At 40.5% G+C, this 15556-nt stretch overlaps 3 protein-coding genes across 3 annotated transcripts; 2 read left to right on the top strand and 1 right to left on the bottom strand.

Moving 5' to 3' along the window:
- The first annotated feature begins 557 nt into the window (after nucleotides 1-557).
- On the top strand, nucleotides 558-1403 carry LOC143038767 (crustacyanin-A2 subunit-like). The gene is made up of 3 exons (XM_076208297.1): nucleotides 558-692; nucleotides 797-1013; nucleotides 1169-1403. The coding sequence occupies exons 1-3, from the start codon at nucleotides 570-572 to the stop codon at nucleotides 1399-1401; spliced, it is 573 nt and encodes a 190-aa protein (XP_076064412.1). The 5' UTR covers nucleotides 558-569; the 3' UTR covers nucleotides 1402-1403.
- A 5520-nt stretch (nucleotides 1404-6923) lies between these two features.
- LOC143038766 (crustacyanin-A2 subunit-like) lies at nucleotides 6924-7751 on the bottom strand. Its single transcript, XM_076208295.1, has 3 exons — nucleotides 7629-7751; nucleotides 7310-7526; nucleotides 6924-7156 (listed from the first exon to the last, which is right to left on the bottom strand). The coding sequence occupies exons 1-3, from the start codon at nucleotides 7749-7751 to the stop codon at nucleotides 6924-6926; spliced, it is 573 nt and encodes a 190-aa protein (XP_076064410.1).
- Nucleotides 7752-8061: 310 nt separating this feature from the next.
- Nucleotides 8062-9430, top strand: LOC143039093 (crustacyanin-C1 subunit-like). The gene is made up of 4 exons (XM_076208946.1): nucleotides 8062-8196; nucleotides 8755-8839; nucleotides 8957-9079; nucleotides 9183-9430. Exons 1-4 carry the CDS (start codon nucleotides 8062-8064, stop codon nucleotides 9428-9430), a joined length of 591 nt encoding a protein of 196 aa, XP_076065061.1.
- Nucleotides 9431-15556: the final 6126 nt, after the last annotated feature.

Raw genomic sequence — 15556 nt, 5'->3', positions numbered from 1 at the left:
CTTCCTGCAGCGTTAGCGTTTGGCTGTTGTTATGTGTGGTCTCTACAGTTTCAAACCATCAGATGAATTTTGATATTACTCTGGAGATGTAAATGTTTTATTGTTAATACCACCAAACTTACCTTGCTATGGTTTGGCCTTTGGTTTGCATAGAGGGATTCTCTGTCGACATTAGGACATCTGCCAGGAACAATAAAGTCAGGGATTTTGTCTGCACAAGCAAATGCAACGAGTGCAAAGAGTGTTACCAGCTGCATCTTAAGGCAAATTGAATATTGCAATTAATAAATTATAAGGCAAATAGACCTATTGAGTCGGCCTAGATGAGTCTGGCAGCTCATTATATAGTAGCTCGGGATCCCGAGGGGCGTGGACCGAGTGTGTGGCCAGAGATTAGGATTGCTGTGATTGGGCCATGGCGAAAAGCTCTCTCGCCATTGGTCGAACGCAATGGATGGGTGGTCCGGGCACTGAAAACAGGAGGAGCCACGGTACGCTCAACTCTTATATAAAGGAAGATAGTGCCCATTGGTATACATAACCTGTCATAGGCCCCTGTTAAAGAAAACATGATTAAGTTGATTATCTTCGCTGCTTTGGTGGCCTTTGCTGCCGCAGATCCAATTCCCGACTTTATGGAACCAGGAAGATGTGTCAAAGTGGCCAACCAACCTAATTTTGACCTCCGCAGGGTAATTTTCCTGTTAACTTTATCGCTGATAAAAATATGTAATTTATATTCTTTTTTATTTATATATTTGTTTTACTTATATATACATATTTTCTTGTTTGACAGTATGCCGGGCGTTGGTACACGTCAGACATGATTGAGAATGTCTATCAACCTTACAAACGTTGCGTTAACACCTTCTGGGAGTATGTGGACGCTGACTACGGTTTCAAGATGACCGGGGCTGGATTCGACCTCAAAAACAATTACCTGAAGCTCGAAGGCCACATCTACCCGACCAGCGAACAACCCGCTGCGCACATGCTCATCGATTTCCCCTCCAGTGAGTCGCCTTCCTTTCTCGAATGAGGCTCATGTTTCTACTGAGTGCCACACACTCATGATCACCTTTCGTGCGTCTACACTTAGTGTTCTTTTTGCATATTCCTGCATGATTCCTGAGCTGTTTGAGTCATTCATTCCTTGCTTCCTTTACAGTGTTCGCCTCACCTTATGAAGTTATCGAGACCGACTACGATACATACTCCTGCATCTACTCCTGCATCGACTTCAACGACTACAAGTCTGAGTTTGCTTTTGTATATTCGCGAACTCCCCAGACCGGTGGACCTGCCACCGAGAAGTGCTCCAAAGTCTTCGAGAAGAACGGCGTGTCTTTCTCCAAGTTCATACCCGTCCCCCACACTGCAGAATGCGTCTACAGGGCGTAAAATCCTCCTACCCGTTATGCGATCATGAATCTCATCAAATATTCTTCCGACCGCAGACCCCTTCTCAAAAGTTCCATCATTTACTGTATATATTATGGAAACAATATCGTAGATGTATAAATGTCTACACAAATACAATTGCGCTATTCGTTGTAGCTCTTATTGTATTTTTTCACTTGAACAATGTAGCTCCTATAGCAGCTGCAAATCCTAATGTCAACTGATGACCTATTTATAATGCTGAATGCACTTAGAAAACAACTGTATGATAACGGACAGCCAGCGCAGTTTTAGGAACAACATTTTCTGTTCAACTAATCTACTCAAATTTTGCAGTGCAGTCTCCTCAGACTACGGTAGGAGAAACAACATATACATGCTCTCCCATAAGACAGACGTCTCAGTAAACTTGCTTCACACGAAATAAGAGGTAGCCTGCCAAGTTGGACTAGCAACTGTTTGAACAACCGTATATTGCGTGTTATTCTAAATAACTAAGCTTCCATTTCTGTAAATGTTGACTGAATTCATAATGAATGCCAGTCACTATAGAGGGCATAAATAATGATTAGTGTAGATTCAGTTCGTTTCCTGACGCATTTGAATTCATCTTTCTCGTTTAGAATGCAACTCGTAGGCGTATCGGATGCAAGATGAGCGCAGAATAAAAATCAAGATAGGGATCAAGATCAAATATAAAGAACAAACTAAAAAAGAAAAAATCAATAATAATACCAATCTTATGATTAATATCACAATCAATATGAAATACAAGTATGACAATAACGACGACAGTAAAAACCAAATCAGGATTTCGTTTAGTATTACAAGCGGTCAGACGCTTCTACAATTTCCCATTCAAACTCATTTTTATGTGAAACATACCGGCACGGGTTAAAAGGGCCTGTTTTGATTTATTTTTATTTTTTCAGGATTGTATCTCGCTTTTTTTTTTTTTTTTTTTTTTTAAGGCTATCGACCTACATGGGGGTCATTAAGACTGGTGTGAAGTCAACCCAATTTTAACAGAAATAAAAATAAGTCCGACAAGAGTCTGCAGGCTAGGATCCGTTAGCTCTTACCGAGATTAGGACTTAAAAAAAAAAAAAAAAAAAAAAAAAAAAAAAAAATTATCAAGATCATAATCAAGACCAGGATCAATATCAATAACATGTTCAAGAACAAAATCAAGATCAGTATCAAGAACATGAAAAACAACAAAATCAGGGTTCCGTGTGGCTTTGCATATGATCAAAGGTTGTTACGCTGTTACTCTCAAATGTCTAAAGTTGTGTTTTATTTGTCAATTTAACCCTCAGTTTAACAAAATCTAGACTTATAAAAGCTGACATTTACATTATCACATTATTTAACTGACATGAGTTTATTTCAAAATCAAAACAAGTCCTTTTTGCCCATAACCGGCATGTTTCACATAAAAACGGTTTGTATGGGAAATGGTGGAAGCGTCTGACCATTTCTTACACTAAACGGAACCCTGATTTGATTTCTATTGTTTTTGTTGCCATACTTGATATTGATCGTGATACAAAGGAATGCGTAGGAGATGCAAACAGCGACAGAAACTATTGGTCTTTACGTTGCTGCTTGCGAATTGAAAATGGGTGTAGACAGTGGAAACGGTTGAGAACTACTAACTTCATTTAAGTGTATGAACTCACGATGGTAAGAGATAGATAAGATTGGGGTTGGCCTCCATACATATATCTAGTTTATTTTTATTGTCAGTCATATTTGAACTCACAACATGAACAGATAGTTTGTTCCAAACCTTTACGATGCGGTTAAAGAAAAAAATCTGATTCATTGGTGTTTGATCTCTTGTAGACTATTTTGTAACCATTATTTTGTGTGACATTACTTCTGTCCACAACGGAATAATCATCTATGTTAAAGACTCAAAAAAAAAAAAAAAAAAAAAAAAAAAAAAAACCATTCTACGTTTGGATAATTCAAATAAATCAAGCTTACCTAAACGCTCTTCATAAGGTTTATTACGTAAACAAGGGATAATTTTAGTCATTCTACGTTGTACCCCTTCTAATTTGTCTATGTATTTGATAAAGTATGGGGCCCAAAACTGAACACATTCTTCGAGATAAAGTCTTGTGTTCAAATGTTCTTCCAATAAATTCTACTACTTGCTGATCAGTTTTTGCAGCTTCTGTGTACTGTTTTTTTCTTGATTTTATTTCTGAATCTGGTTACCGTTCATAGAATAATAATTACGATTGTTTTTGTTGCCTACGTGAAAACTTTACATTTATCAATGTTAACTTTCATTTGCCATTTATTGCTCCACCCACCTAAACGATCCAAATCAGACTGTAATTGATCCCTATCCACTGCATTACTGATTTTACTGGTAATTTTTGTGTTGTCAGCAAAATTTGATATTATACGTGCCAGACCACTATCCATATAATCTACATAAAAAAGAGAGCCGGACCAAGCGGAGTTCCTGAGGAACACCGCTCACCACGTCACACCAGCCGTACGAATTTCCGTTGTTTTTACTCCGTTAGCCGATCTTTGACCCAATCATGAATATAACCTATACTGCCAAGTGAGTGTAATTTACCGAGTAGCCGATTATGCGGGACCGCATCAAACGCTTTTTCTGAAATTCAAGTATATTATATCGACTGATATAATATAAGAGAGTTGGTTAAACATGAACACTTTCTTCTAAAAACCTTGTTGTGAGTCTTTCATTGAATTGTCAGCTTCAAGAAGTTTACAAATTCATCCCTAAGAATCGTTTCCATGTTTTTGCATACAACAGACGTCAGACTAATGTGACCATAATTACTGGGCAGAGATTTGTTATTTATTTATACATAGGAGTTACATTAGCCAATTTCCATTTTCGAGTTAATTTATCAGAAATTAGATATTTATTGAATAAGATTGTTAGTGGTTTACAAGTTTCATTTTTAGCTTCTTATAAAATCCTTGGGAAAATCTTTTCTGGTCTTGATATTTTATCAATTTTTTCTTTGTCAATCTGATATCCGATTTAAACTTCAGGCACAGAAAAGTTAGCTATTAATTCATCATTACTACATATTTTATTCTGAAAGCTGCTATTGTCTTCATGATCTTGATCATCAGCCTAGTATTGTTCTTGAAATTCTTTTCTTAGAACTTGTTCTTCATCTTTGATCTAGACCTCTATCTTGTTTTTATTCTGCACCAATTTCGGATGCGATATGCCTACGAGTTAGTGCTGGGCAAATACCGCTAATTTCAATATCGAAATTATTGGTGAACAACAATACAGTTACCGAAATTACCGACAGTTTACCGGTAAAAGACTCGTGAGGTAGTAGTGACGTCACAAGTTCGAGTTGAGTTCGAAAAATCAATGTTTTTGTCTTTTAATAAGCTATATCTCTGGTTCTATTTTACATATTGTTTTTATTGTTATGTCATTGTAAAGGGAAAAGGTCATACTTTAATTGGTGCTACTATAGTATGCTATCTACCGCGCGAGTGAGTGAATGGAGGGTGTCTGTGAGTGGGTGTGGTGTATACATTTTCGTCTGTCTGCATGCATGGGTTCATGTTTGGAGGTGGTAGTGGTAGGCAGCTACCGGTAAAGTTACAGGTTTTATCCAACAACCTTATAGATAGCTTACCGGCAAACATTCTGCTACCGTTAAAGCTTCGTTAACCGATAACTCGATAAGCTATACCACAACACTCAGAGAGCGGTAAGCACGTCTCGGCTTGGTGGTACTGAGTGACGGTAGTGACGGGCCCAGTGCCCCGCTAATTTTACCGGTTAAACTTTTACCATTAAGCAAGTATGTACCGCTAAGGTCTCGGTCATTTTTTTACCATTAAAACCGTTTTTTCGGCACTTTTTTAATTTCTCAATAGAATTAATGTTATTTCTGTGATCAGCATACGAAACTGTATTAATTGTGAAAGTTTCATAAAAAAAATTCCACGTGTCGCCAAACGAAGACCCACATATATATATATATATATATATATATATATATATTATATATACATACATATATATACATGTGCTTAAGTGATGAAAATGCCAGTATGCTTGTTTCTAAATAAGAATATGAACTAATTTGTATGAAAAAATAATTGAGGAAATAAATAAGAAACATGCCGACAGTGAAATCCAATATATCCTTGAGTATTCACCTTGGTCTTTGGATCACGTGCTGGGCTAATTTGTATGAAATAAGTATTAAAACAAGGGAGCATAAAAACAGTTTTTAGGAAAACATTTATTACAAATTAGTCAGGTTAGGTTAGGTTAGTTTTTAGGAAAACATTTATTACAAATTAATCAAAGCTCATTATATGTATATGTGTGTATTAACAAAACTCCCACTCCCACATGCATCCTCCAAACATGAACCCATGCATGCAGACACTATATATACACATATATGGGTCTTCGTTTGGCGATACGCGGATTTTTTTTTATGAAACTTTCACAATTAATACAGTTTCGTATGCTGATCACAGAAATAACATTAATTCTATTGAGAAATTAAAAAGAGTGCCGAAAAAAACGGTTTTAATGATAAAAACTTACCCGAGACCTTAGCGGTACATACTTGCTTAATGATAAAAGTTTAACCGGTAAAATTAGCGGGGCACTGGGCCTGTCACCACCGTCACTCGGTACCACCAAGCCGAGACGTGCTTACCGCTCTCTGAGTGTTATGGTATAGCTTATCGAGTTATCGGTTAACGAAGGTTTACCGGTTAACGAAGCTTTATCGGTAGCAGAATTTTTGTCGGTAAACTATCATTAAGTTTGTTGCCGATAAAACCGGTAATTTCACCGGTAGCTGCCCACCACTACTACGAGTTAAATTCTTAACAAGAATGATAAATTCAAGTGCGTCAGGAAACGAACTGAATCTACTATTAATCATCATTCTTGCCCTCTGTGGTGAGTGGCATTCATCCTGAACTCAGTCAACTTATACAGAACTGGAAGCTCATTTATTTAGAATAACGCACTATTTAAGAGTGTTCAACCAGTTGCTAGTCCAACTTGGCAGGCTACCTCTTATTTCGTGTGGAATAAATTGAATGAGACGTCTCTCTTATGGTAGAGTATAAAAAGCTCTTTTTCAGAGCATATATAGGTTGTTTCCCTACTGCAGTATGAGGTGAGTGAACTGCAGAAATCGAGTAGGTTAGTTGAGCAATAGACGTTGTTCTTAAAACAACGCTGGCTGTCCGTTATCATACAGTTGTTTTCTAAGTGCATTCAGCATTATACATAGGTCATCAGTTGACGTTAGGATTTGCAGCTTCTATAGGAGCTACATTGTTCAAGTGAAAAAATACAACAAGAGTTACATTGAATAGCGCAATTGTATTTGTATAGACATTTATACATCTACGATATTGTTTCCATAATATATACAGTAAATGATGGAACTTTTGAGAAGGGGTCTGCGGTCGGAAGAATATTTGATGAGATGCATGATCGCATAACGGGTAGGAGGATTTTACGCCCTGTAGACGCATTCTGCAGTGTGGGGGACGGATTTGAACTTTGAGAAAGACACGCCGTTCTTCTCGAAGACTTTGGAGCACTTCTCGGTGGCAGGTCCACCGGTCTGGGGAGTTCGCGAATATACAAAACCAAACTCAGACTTGTAACCGTTGAAGTCGATGCAGGAGTAGATGCAGGAGTACGTATCGTAGTCGGTCTCGATAACTTCATAAGGTGAGGCGAACACTGTAAAGGAAGCAAGGAACGAATGACAAACAACTTAGGAATCATGCAGGAATATGCAAAAAGAACACTAAGTGTAGACGCACGAAAGGTGATCATGAGTGTGTGGCACTCAGTAGAAACATGAGCCTCATTCGAGAAAGGAAGGCGACTCACTGGAGGGGAAATCGATGAGCATGTGCGCAGCGGGTTGTTCGCTGGTCGGGTAGATGTGGCCTTCGAGCTTCAGGTAATTGTTTTTGAGGTCGAATCCAGCCCCGGTCATCTTGAAACCGTAGTCAGCGTCCACATACTCCCAGAAGGTGTTAACGCAACGTTTGTAAGGTTGATAGACATTCTCAACCATGTCTGATATGTACCAACGCCCGGCATACTGTCAAATAAGAAAATGTGTACATAAAGTAAATAAGCAAACAGATAAGAAATAACACAAATTATCTATTTTTATCAACGATAAAATCAACTGAAAAATTACCCTGCGGAGGTCAAAATGAGGTTGGTTGGCCACTTTGGCACATTTTCCTGGTTCCAGAAAGTCGGGAATGGGATCTGCGGCAGCAAAGGCCACCAAAGCAGCGAAGACAACCAGCTTGATCATGTTTTCTTTACCAGGGATCTATGGTAGAAAGTGTACATCTATGGGCACTCTCTTCCTTTATATACGAGTTGAGCGTACCGTGGCTCCTCCTCTTTTCAGTGCCCGGACCACCCGTTCATCGGGGTCGACCAATGGCGAGAGAGCTTTTCGCCATGGCCCAATCACTGTAATTCTAATCTCTGTCCAGATACTTTTTCCACGCCCTCGAGACCCCTAGCTACTATATAATGAGCTGTCAGGCTTTTCTCGGTAGACTCAGGTCTTTTCGCCTCAGGAATACATTCATAGCAGTATTTCAAGCGGATTTAAGATGCAGCTGGTAACACTCTTCGCACTTGTTGCATTTGCTTGTGCAGACAAGATCCCCGACTTTGTTGTTCCTGGGAGTTGTCCGAATATCGACAGAAATTCCCTTTATGAGAGCCAAAGGCCAAACCATAGCAAGGTAAGTTTAGTGAGAAAGCCAATAGACGAAACGTCAGGAATAAACGTTTCACTTCCAGTCCACGTTTCCTTTGCCGTGTTTATGCATGAAAAAACAAAATAATAAGGCTAATAGTGAGTTGTTTAAAAAGGATGAGGATATATAAGAAAGAAGAAACATTAACACAGCATGGAGGAAATTGGCAGTCAGCAGATAGGACTGGATAAATAGGGCAAATGAGACGAATGTAAGGATAGGTTTCTCAGTGGATGTAAATCAAATTAGGTCGAGGATGTCATATAAACCGCACATGTCTGTGCGTACGTGTGTGTGTGAATACTACTCGTGCGTGTGTGTGTACACGCACGCTCGTGTGTGTGTATGTGTACACGCACGCTCGTGTGTCTGTGTGTGTGTTTGTGTGTTTGTGTATGTGTACGCGCATGCTCGTGTGTGTGTGTATGTGTGTGTGCGCGCATGCTCGTGTGTGTGTGCCTTTGCATATAGTTGCGTTATCGTATGTAGAGGTTTTCACTTATAAGTTCAAATGAAAAACTAGATTCATTCCTCTCTCTGCAGTTTGGAGGTTTGTGGCACATGTACGCAAGGACCTCAAACTCTTATGATCTTCTGGAGAAGTGCCACCGCATGGACTTCGACTTTGGTAAGTAGACTGCTTCTTCATCGCACTCTGCCTAACTGCGTGCAATACAGGCAACTACTGTTCTAAGTGGGATTCCAAGTACAATGACTTATAGTCCTGATTTCTTGATGACCACAGATGGCCAACAGTTCAACTTCAAGGCAACCGGTGTCGCTTACGACGGCAACCTGATGCGCCGAAATGGCCTGGTGTACCCCAATCCCTTCGGAGAGCCTCATCTCACTATCGACGTGGATGATTGTAAGTTACCCACCGACGTACAATAATCTCTCACTAATGGCTTCCTACCAAGTTGCGTTTTGCACCCTCCTCACACATACTAATAGTGCTTGTTCCCTTCCAGCCTTTGCTGCACCCCTCGTCATCTTGGACACCGACTACAACAACTATGCCTGCCTCCATTCCTGCATTGACTACAACTTTGGCTACAAATCCGAATTCAGCTTAATCTACGTCCGATCTCCCAACACCGACGATAGGTACGCTCAACGCTGCCTTAGCGTCTTCAAAGAGATCGGCGTCGAAGCTTCTCAATTCCAGGTGACCACTCAGGGCTCGAGCTGCCCCTACGAAGCCCAGAAGAGTCTCTAAGGCGGTCTTGCCCGAGGGCTCACTACCATCACTACCACCACGGATTTCCTAACATCATCGAACAAATAAGTCAAAACAACTCACCGTTCAATTTGATGCACTTTTCCCTCATGGACAAAGTGTATATGTTAGAATCTAAGTCTATCACCATCTACGACTAAACCTTTGATAACGCTTATTGTATATACATTTATACATCTAGATAAATAATGGACATGAAAACTGCATTTTCACTGTATTCCTTAACTTGGGCAAAGAACAGCTTCTTTGCAAAAGAAAAGTGGCTTCATCACACCCATTGAAATACGAAAGAAGAGAAAAAATAGTTATAAAAAAAAAGTACATCTTGTAATCTGTTGGAATGCTACTCTAGTCGAATGGGCTTTATTGCTTGTATATATATAATATATACATATATATATATATATATATATATATATATATATATATATATATATATATATATATATCCTCTCAACTTTTGTTAATATACAATGTCTGACCGGCTTATGTGTGAATGGCACGGGGGCTGTCGAGGAAAAAGTAACATATTACCGTAAGAATCTATGCTGTAGGAATAACTTCTAAACGAAAGACATTACTATCGACTTTTCGCCTATACTTCAGACATCTTTGGGTATGGATTTGATTTACTTTGTGCACATTCTATAAGAATAAATGGTGAAAAAACGCCACCTACGAAAAACTTCGAAATTTCAAAGTGCTCCGATCTCATCCAATCTGATGGCGGGAACAGGGAGCCCACCCACGAACTTTAGGATGGTAAAGTAATCGTCTTTTGTCATGGGTGGACAAGAATCCAACTTCCGACGGTCGTCCCACAAGTGTCGCCTAGTTGATGTCGAATACCATACAAACTGACGACGTTGACAATGTACACAACCTCAAACTTTTATAACGTAAAGGAATCACCGTTGCACTACGTGTATAGACTTAAGGGCACAGCCTTTCTCCTGCACCCATCCAGAAAAAATATAAAATCGTCACAGGTCGCCTGTGGCAAAAACCTCGAAAATTCACGGTACTGCGATTCCATTTAAACTAATGTTGGTAACACATACACATGGCCTCCGCATGGGGTGGGGTGCACATGCCCTGGGGCGGCACTTAAGCTATTGCGCCCAGAATAGTGCCAAATCACTGGCACCTTCTACGGACTGCAACACGCAATAGTAAAACTCCCTGGCGTAGCTGGCCTTCCCGTTCCCGAGGTCACGGGGATCCTTGAGCAGGTTCCCTTCACCCCAGTTTTGTTCTCGCAAAATGACACACAAAGGGAGCCCCATTTCTTCAGCCTGTCGACAAAAAATAATCATGAAAAATAATAAACAGCCCACTTACCCCCCCACCCGAATAAATAAATAAATAAATAAATAAATCTCCAGATGTCATCTTTACAGATTCACGCCGTCTATCACAGAGAACCTGTACTCATCACCGTCATGGTTGGGGAGGGGGATATGCCGTAGGGTAGTACTTAGGCATGTAAGGGGTCTGCGCACACACACACACACACACACACACACACACACACACGGGGAGAGATAGAGTGTAGTGCGTGTGTATGTGTGAGTGCGGGCGCGCGTGTGTGTGTGGGAATGTAGATGTGGGTGCGGATGTATGTATGTGTGTATGTATGCGTGTATATATGTATGTATGTGTGTTTATGTATGTATGTATGTATGTATGTATGTATGTGTGCATGTATATGTGTGTACGCGCGCGCGTGTATGTGTGTTTGTGTGTATGTATGCATGTATTTATGTATATATGTATATATGTATGTATGTATGTATGTATGTATGTATGTATGTATGTATGTATGTATGTATGTATGTATGTATGAGAATGTTACATCATAATACATGCCTGGAAGATACTCGAGGGCACTGTACTAAACCCATCGCCAGGGGGCTTCAGGGCACAACGCGACCCAAATTTGGTAGGACTGTGCGAGGAAAGCTGTAAGGAGTTGCTCACAACGCATAAAAACGATCCGGGCACAGAGCTTTATCGGTGCTGGACTACGTCTCTTCAATTGCCTACCCAGAGACATAGGAGACCTGAAAGAAGTCAGCACCGAGGCTTTCAAGAGAAAGTTGGACAAGTTTTTGACATCATTACCCGATGAGCCTCCCTTACCACACGGCCCGACTTCACGGGGAGCTGGTTACGACGCCAGATAACCTTTAATTAATCAATCAATTAATCACGGGGAGCTGTATCAAACTCCATCACTGATCAGCTTCAATACCTGAAGTGCGAGCAGAGGTGTGGAAGCGGTGGGTCCCCAGACTAGCCGTGGTGAGGTCACCTTAAACTACAAGGTAGAACAAGGTCTGTGTGTGTGTGTGTGTGTGTGTGTGTGTGTGTGTGTGTGTGTGTGTGTGTGTGTGTGTGTGTGTGTGTGTGTGTGTGTGTGTGTGTGTGTGTGTGTGTGTGTGTGTGTGTGTGTGTGTGGTGTGTGTGTGTGTGTGTGTGTGTGTGTGTGTGTGTGTGTGTGTGTGTGTGTGTCTGTGTGTGTGTGTGTGTTTGTGGCGCACGTGCGTGTATGTAGATGTGGGTATGTATGTATGTATGTATGTATGTATGTATGTATGTATAAATATATGTATGTATAAATATATGTATGTATGTAAGTATATATGTATGTATGTAAGTATACATATACCTGTGTGTGTGTGTGTGTGTGTGTGTGTGTGTGTGTGTGTGTGTGTGTGTGAGTGTGTGTGTGTGTGTGTGTGTGTGTGTGTGTTTGTGTGTGTGTGTGTGTGTGTGTGTGTGTGTGTGTGTGTGTGTGTGTGTGTGTGTGTGTGTGTGTGTGTGTGTGTGTGTGTGCGTGCGTGTGCGTGCGACGCGCACGTGTCTCTTGTGTAAGTGTATTTGTGATATGTGTGTGCGCGCGCGTGTGTGTGCGTGTGCGTGTGCTTGCGTAGGCGTGCATTTCTGCGTGTCCATTTTAGTACTGATGGACGTATACACAGTACACCCACGTAGCCTTGATGTAGATGTGCTGTGTCTTGCGACACTGCTTCTGACCCAAGGCAGTGGACAAGATGCAGGGATAACCCGTCATCCAGGAGGTGCTAAGATAAGAGGGAGATAAGAGGGAGGGAAGAGGGTAGAGGAGAGTGGAGTATGTAGGGCATGGAATGGGTGGGAGTAGTTCCTATACCTTTTTCTTTTGGCTACCTCTCGTGTAAGGGGGAAAAAAGCCTTTGGTATATGTATGTATGTACTATTAAGTTATTCAGTTGTTTTATTTCTAAATGGAGTGTATGTGCTAGTGTCATTTAGTAAATTTTTACATTTTGTCTGAATAATCCTGCTTATTTAGAATAACAATAAAACTTTGATATATCAGCTTTAGTAATGTGGAGATCGCGGTCATTTTTCAAATTATTGATGGCACTTTTGAACCTTTCCGGGTAAGTAGGGGCGATTTGTTGAGACACTGCACCATATACTATCCTTTTACAAATGTTGATGTCATCCACAGGAAAGACTTGGTGAGGTTTTAAACTACAAAAAGCCTTGCCGATACCGTAACTGATTGTTGGAAAAACTAAGTTCATAACTCTGGGATACTATTACATCTTCACTTAATGTTTTATCTAAAAGACTGAAAACAAAGTGTGGGTTAGCATGTTTCGTCCAATCACTATTTCTAATAAGCACTTGTAACTTCCTATTCAATATAATTAAATGAGAATTGCACACTGATCTAATTATTTTATCACAATGATCCAAGAACTTACATCGGCTCCACTACGAACACGTTATTAAAACATATCACAACATATCTTCAGAATGGTGCAGTTAAATATCATAATATAACGCAGATTTTTCATAAGACAACATCTCAAAACCATCACAATTATTCAAAGAGAACCCGACAGCAACCGACTATAAAAAGCAGATAATTTGATTTAGCGACAAAACTCCGTATAAGTAAATAATAAAGCCGTGCGCGCGCGTGTATTTACCCAATTGTATTTTACTGGAAGGGGAGCTAAGCTCATGGTGTCCCGTCTTCATATCTCGTTTTATCTAGACTGTTTTAAATGTGCGCGCGCGCGCGCGTGTGTGTGTGTGTGTGTGTTTGTCTGTTTGTATTCAAGGGGAGAAAGGGAATTTGGGGAAAAGATACAGAGAAATATCGGGAGACTGATAAAGAAAGATCTTGGAGACAGAGAGAGAGAAATCTTAGAGAGAGAGAAATCTTGGAGAGAGAGAGAGAAAGAGAGAGAGAGAGAGAGAGAGAGAGAGAGAGAGAGAGAGAGAGAGAGAGAGAGAGAGAGAGAGAGAGAGAGAGAGAGAGAACTTGGAGATAGATAGATAGATAGATGATAGATAGATAGATAGATAGATAGATAGATAGAGAGAGAGAGATCCCCTTTTGGTTGGTGCTTCAGGTCTCGTGAACCCTCGCTGACCCTCGGGAAGAGGACGGGGGTGAAGAAAAGACTATGGTCAGCCGATGTTTACATTCCAAGGTGGACACACACAAAGACATACACATGTATATGTACGGACGCATACACATATGCATACGTATGAACACACATACACACACACACACACACACACACACACACACACACACACACACACACACACACACAATTTTCATAAATTTCGTACTTCAATTAAACGTGTCAACATTTTGGAACCCCCCGACATCAACCTTTGCAATGCAGATGGTGTATCATTCCCAATCATTGGTAAATTCTCTCTAGACATTAGCTTCAAAGATGAGTACCTATCCATTCCAGTTACCATCTACGTAGCTGACGTTTACATTCCTGCTGATATCCTCATAGGTTTAACATTGATGAAGCAACATAACATAGTCATTTACCCTGCTCTAAATGATATAATTTATGCAAATAATTTCCTCCCTGCATTGCCATCAGCAACTTCTCACAAAGTAAACCACATTCACGTGACCGAGCAGGCACAGGCAGAATATGACCCTGCGCCGGTTGATTCTACTCCCTCTATTCAAATCCACTCCGCCTCATCACACGAGGAACCACCAGCCGCCAGCATAATTTGATTCAGCACCTTCATACAACAGAGATCCCTGTGTTTAACCACCCCAAACCCTCTCTAGGACTCTAACTCCACTACTTTACTGACAGCTGTGGGCATGCGTTCAAAACGCAACAGATGCACTAACTCCTCCCGCATATCCAAATCAGCAAAACTCGGGTCAAAACACCCATTAAATACCGTTGATTTTTCACTGCTTGAGAAGACCTTGTTGCCCATCTTAGAGGAATTCAACACTAAATCAAAACCAGTCTCAGAAGTGTTATTTATATTCACACACACTTACGCAGTGTTTATCAACCCAAGGACACTGTTCCCTCGTGAGTATAAAAAGATACACATACGAGTTTTTTAACCACAAGACACCGATGTACTCTGTATGCCAGAAACTTGCCGTATCAATGGCATTTCCCTCATTTTATCCATCAGCTCTATGTCAAAAGGTCATACTTTCATTTTAATTGCCAATGACACTAACGCACCTCTCCATATCAGATTTGGCACAAACATTTGCGATTTCGAAGTATATCCCTCACTCATCAAAGTTATGGATGACCAATTCCCCAGTTCTTAAGTTTGTACCACAATTCTCGGCATACCCACTGCACAGGGACCCATTGATGCATCACATTTCAACCTCATAGACTTTCCTGATGCACAAGCAGATTTGCTTGCATTTTGCAACAAGTTCAGACATACTATTGGCACTCTAGGTGAATCCTCTGGAGTTACTAATTTCATTCAGCATCATATACTCCTTTGTGAGAACTCTAAACCACGTTACATTCCGGCATACATAATGCCGCTCAGTAAAGGCATGATTGTAGATAACCTTATCCATGACATGATTGTGCAAGACATTGAATCATCAACCAGTGAATGGAATATCCCTCTCTCTGTTGTCCCTAAACACAATGGTTCCTTCCGCCAGTAGTAGACTTGAGAGAGTTGAATAAGCTTACAATACCAGATAGACATCTCATCCCTGTATTAGAGGATCTCTTGCACTTCGTCGGTGAAAACAATGCAGTGTTCACGACCTTGGACCTT

This window comes from Oratosquilla oratoria, chromosome 25, assembly GCF_046742065.1.
Source record: "Oratosquilla oratoria isolate Oo_2021 chromosome 25, ASM4674206v1, whole genome shotgun sequence".
Taxonomy (NCBI): Eukaryota; Metazoa; Arthropoda; class Malacostraca; order Stomatopoda; family Squillidae; genus Oratosquilla; species Oratosquilla oratoria.
The sequence above is the reverse complement of the archived record's forward strand: the minus strand, read 5'-3'. Positions and strand labels throughout refer to the sequence as shown.

What these genes read in the sequence shown, in the direction of transcription:
- LOC143038767 (XM_076208297.1), top strand. Translation starts at nt 570, where the DNA reads ATGATTAAGTTGATTATCTTCGCTGCTTTGGTGGCCTTTGCTGCCGCA. An exon ending in CTAATTTTGACCTCCGCAGG is followed by an intron (nt 693 to 796) that starts GTAATTTTCCTG and finishes CTTGTTTGACAG; the next exon opens with TATGCCGGGCGTTGGTACAC. An exon ending in GCTCATCGATTTCCCCTCCA is followed by an intron (nt 1,014 to 1,168) that starts GTGAGTCGCCTT and finishes CTTCCTTTACAG; the next exon opens with TGTTCGCCTCACCTTATGAA.
- LOC143038766 (XM_076208295.1), bottom strand. Translation starts at nt 7,751, where the DNA reads ATGATCAAGCTGGTTGTCTTCGCTGCTTTGGTGGCCTTTGCTGCCGCA. An exon ending in CTCATTTTGACCTCCGCAGG is followed by an intron (nt 7,527 to 7,628) that starts GTAATTTTTCAG and finishes CTTATTTGACAG; the next exon opens with TATGCCGGGCGTTGGTACAT. An exon ending in GCTCATCGATTTCCCCTCCA is followed by an intron (nt 7,157 to 7,309) that starts GTGAGTCGCCTT and finishes CTTCCTTTACAG; the next exon opens with TGTTCGCCTCACCTTATGAA.
- LOC143039093 (XM_076208946.1), top strand. Translation starts at nt 8,062, where the DNA reads ATGCAGCTGGTAACACTCTTCGCACTTGTTGCATTTGCTTGTGCAGAC. An exon ending in CCGCATGGACTTCGACTTTG is followed by an intron (nt 8,840 to 8,956) that starts GTAAGTAGACTG and finishes TGATGACCACAG; the next exon opens with ATGGCCAACAGTTCAACTTC. An exon ending in CACTATCGACGTGGATGATT is followed by an intron (nt 9,080 to 9,182) that starts GTAAGTTACCCA and finishes GTTCCCTTCCAG; the next exon opens with CCTTTGCTGCACCCCTCGTC.